The 3,489-nt window shown below is 38.6% G+C and overlaps 1 protein-coding gene across 1 annotated transcript in view; it reads left to right on the top strand.

The window, feature by feature from the left end:
- Dym (dymeclin) overlaps nt 1-3,489 on the top strand; it is a 149,842-nt gene that overhangs the window by 10,212 nt on the left and 136,141 nt on the right. The window contains exon 2 of the mRNA XM_013018882.1: nt 1,980-2,171. Within this exon, the coding sequence (XP_012874336.1) occupies nt 2,032-2,171 (140 nt within the window). The 5' untranslated portion in view covers nt 1,980-2,031. The remainder of the gene's footprint in view (nt 1-1,979; nt 2,172-3,489) is intronic.

Genomic DNA, 3,489 nt, shown 5'->3' with positions numbered 1-3,489 from the left:
AAAAAAAATAGTAGTAGCATTGTTTGTGTGTATGTATGTGTGTGTAATTCTTGGCCTGAATCTTTATAGAAGAGATGCCATTGGAACTTAGCTTTTGTTTTGCATTCTGGCAGGTGGGGAGCAGGTGGAGTACCTTGGTGACTGTTGCTTGAATGACCTTGTTTCTCCTGAAGAGTCTAGTTCCCTTGAGCATAGTCTTCTTTCTTTTCTTAGCCAACAGCACCCTATGTTCTTGCCACTTGGGCAAGGTAAACTGCACAGGGTGCCTTAGCAAGTCCACTAGTTGTCCTTGGGTTCTGGCCTTTTCTGCCTCTGAGTAGGAGTTGCTGTTCTCATGCTTTGTGATGTGCCCTTGAAGGCTTTGCCTTTTCCCTTTTTAGCTCATCTCAGTTGTTTCCCATCTTTGGAGATTTTTTAAAGTTTCTGCTTCCCTGAAAATTTCCATAGCATGACTGTCTAATCACAACTTTTAAAAACTATTTTTGACATTATTTCTAGGGTTTTGTAAAGAAAAAATGGAGAAGAAACCTGTGCTTTGTGTTTGGTAGATTTTTCTCAATTTTCCCTGTATTCTACCAAGACTCTTCTGATAAATGTTCAGGATTTATTCATTGGTATGGTTATTGTTTCAGTAGTACTGGTTTGATCAGTTATTTTTGTACTTAATTTTATGGTCTATCCTAACAGTTTTGCAGTAGAAGGTAGACAAAAGATATGAGTAATAATGGCCTCATGGACAGAGAAATGCAAATTAAAACTGCTGAAGAACTAATTTTTTCTACCTATTAGTAGGGATCAAACAGTTTCATTAAGCAGTGAGGGTATGGAGTGGAGAAATAGGCTTTGCTGGTGGGCTGTAAGTTGGTACAGCTGTGTAAGATCTCTCATTGGAGAATCAAAGAACCTGTAAACTACCTAAATATCATTCAGTTATAAAATAGAATGTTAATTAAATAGTTTCAAAAGATGTGAAGTGCTTCAGGGATGGACAGGAAGTAATTTCCAATATTTACTGATCAGTGGTAAAAACAGAATTGGAGTCAAATATCATGTGCCATGGTTTGTGTAAAATGAGGAAGTTTAGCTTGGTACTGGTAGCTCATGCCTATAATCCTAGCTACTTCAAGAGGCTGAGATCTGAGGATCTAGTTTCAAAGCCGGGGCTTGAACTCTGGGCCTGAGCACTCCCTGAGCCCTTCAGCTCAAGGTGAACACTACCACTTGAACCATAGCGCCACTTCCAGTTTTCTAGTAGTTAATTGGAGATAAGGGCCTCACAGACTTTTCTGCCTGGACTGGCTTTGAACCGCAATCCTCAGATCTCAGTCTCTGGGTAGCTAGGATTTCAGGTGTGAGCCACTGGCATCGGGCCTTCTTGCAGATTATTCACTCATTCATTTTAGAGAATCCTGGTTATATCCTCTCAACAGAAATATAAATTAAGGTAGTTCCTATCATCAAAAAAATAAAATAAGCAAAAAAAATAACCCTCAAAGTTTTGCAGATCAGACAACATTAAATGTGACTTATTTGGAATTGGGGGCTCATTCACTAGATGCAGATAATTCAGGACAGTCCCCTGTAAGTGTAGGCAGCATATGTTAATTACTTGAACATACTTTCTCCTCCTGCACGGTTGAGTTGAGTATTGTAGTCTCTGTATTCCTTTAGCACTTCTGTCTTAGTTGTAAAAGTTCATTTTTCAGACTAATTATATTGTTATGAATTTGCTTTGAGACATTTTCTTGGGGAGACTTAGTTCATCCTAAGATCTGTGGGACAAGTAGAGATTGTTTTTGTTTGTGTTGGCTAAATTAGTTTTAGTCTCATTTTCCTCTTCTAACTGTATCTTATGTCTAATATACTTACAAATGAGAAAGGTATTTCATTTTCTAAGTTTGTAAGTATATACATGTATATCAAGGTTAGGAAAATTTATGATTTTTTTCAATAATTTTTATTTTGTTTCTGTTTTTTAGGTGGTTTTGTGGAAATGCAGGTGTGAGGACAAGTTATCTACCACATTAGAAGATGGGATCAAAGAGCAGCAGGATCAGTGATCTGCCTAAAAATGAGTACTTGAAAAAGTTATCAGGCACAGAATCTGTCTCTGAAAATGACCCATTTTGGAATCAGCTTCTTTCGTTTTCTTTCCCTGCACCAACTAGCAGGTAAGAGATTGCTTGGAGGTTAAAAATGTATATAGAAGGCCACATGAACTTGTGTGTTATGCTGCTTTTTATAAAGTATGTTTTAAAGTTGTTTCGCTGTGTCACACATGTACCAGTAGAAAATCAAAATGGTAGAAAAATGTGAGACAAGTTTTTCTCTTCTGTTCTTCTATTCAGCCACCTTCTTCCTCCGCAGATGATTGCTGGCAGCATGTTCTTTTAAATCTTTCAGATGTAGTACACAATTATTGACGTATCCTATGTAGTCTCATAAAATTGTTTAAATACATATGTAGTATACTATCCCATGCTTTTTTCCCCTCACAGTTAAGGAAAATATATCTTTCATCTTTAAGCACATAAGCATTCTTTGTAATGGCTACAGAGTATTCTTAGAATAGATTGACTTAGACTAGTTAGATTTAGACTATTTCTAGGCATTTGTTCAATCAGGTAGTGATGTATATATCGTTTCTCACACACAAGAATATTCTCTGGTATAAATTTCTTGAAGCAGCATTATTGCATCAAACTGTAAGTACAGAGGCTGGGAATGGGAATGTGGCTTAGTGGTAGAATACTTGCCTAGCATGCATGAAGCCCTTGATTCGATTCCTCAGTACCACGTAAACAGAAAAAGCCATAAGTGGTGCTGTGTCTCAAGTGGTAAGAGTCCTGGCCTGAAGCAAAAGAAGCTCAGGGACAGTGCCCAGGCCCTGAGTTCAAGCCCTAGGACTAGGGGGAAAAAAAAAACAAACCTAAAAAAAACTGTTGTTACATTTTAACTTTTGGGTATTGTCAGTTTGATAGGTGAAAACAACATCTCATTTTAAATCTTATAAAAAGAATAGGCCAGAACTGGTGGCGCATGCTTATAATCCTAGGTACTCATGAGACTGAAATCTGAGGACAATGGTTCAAAGCCAGTCAGGACAGGAAAGTCTGTGAGACTTTTTTTTGTCAATTGTGGGGCTTGAACTCTGGGCCTGGGTGCTGTCCCTGTGTTCTTCCGTTCAAGGTGAGTGCTCTACCACTTGAGCCACAGCACCACTTCTAGTTTTCTAGTGGTTTATTGGAGATAAGAGTCTCATGGACTTTCTGGCCCAGGCTCGCTTTGAACTGTGATCCTCAGATCTCAGCCTCCTGAGGCTAAGATTATAGGCGTGAGCCACCAGTGCCTGGCTCAGTGAGACTCATATTTCCAGTTAACCACCAGAAAACAGAAATGATAGAGCGCTAGCCTTGAGTGAAAAAGATCAGGGACAGTGCCCAGGCCCTGAGTTTAAGCCCCATGACTGACAAAAAAGTAAAAAAAGAA

The sequence above is a fragment of the Dipodomys ordii genome, unplaced genomic scaffold, assembly GCF_000151885.1.
Source record: "Dipodomys ordii isolate 6190 unplaced genomic scaffold, Dord_2.0 Scaffold43, whole genome shotgun sequence".
NCBI lineage: Eukaryota > Metazoa > Chordata > Mammalia > Rodentia > Heteromyidae > Dipodomys > Dipodomys ordii.
The sequence above is the reverse complement of the archived record's forward strand: the minus strand, read 5'-3'. Positions and strand labels throughout refer to the sequence as shown.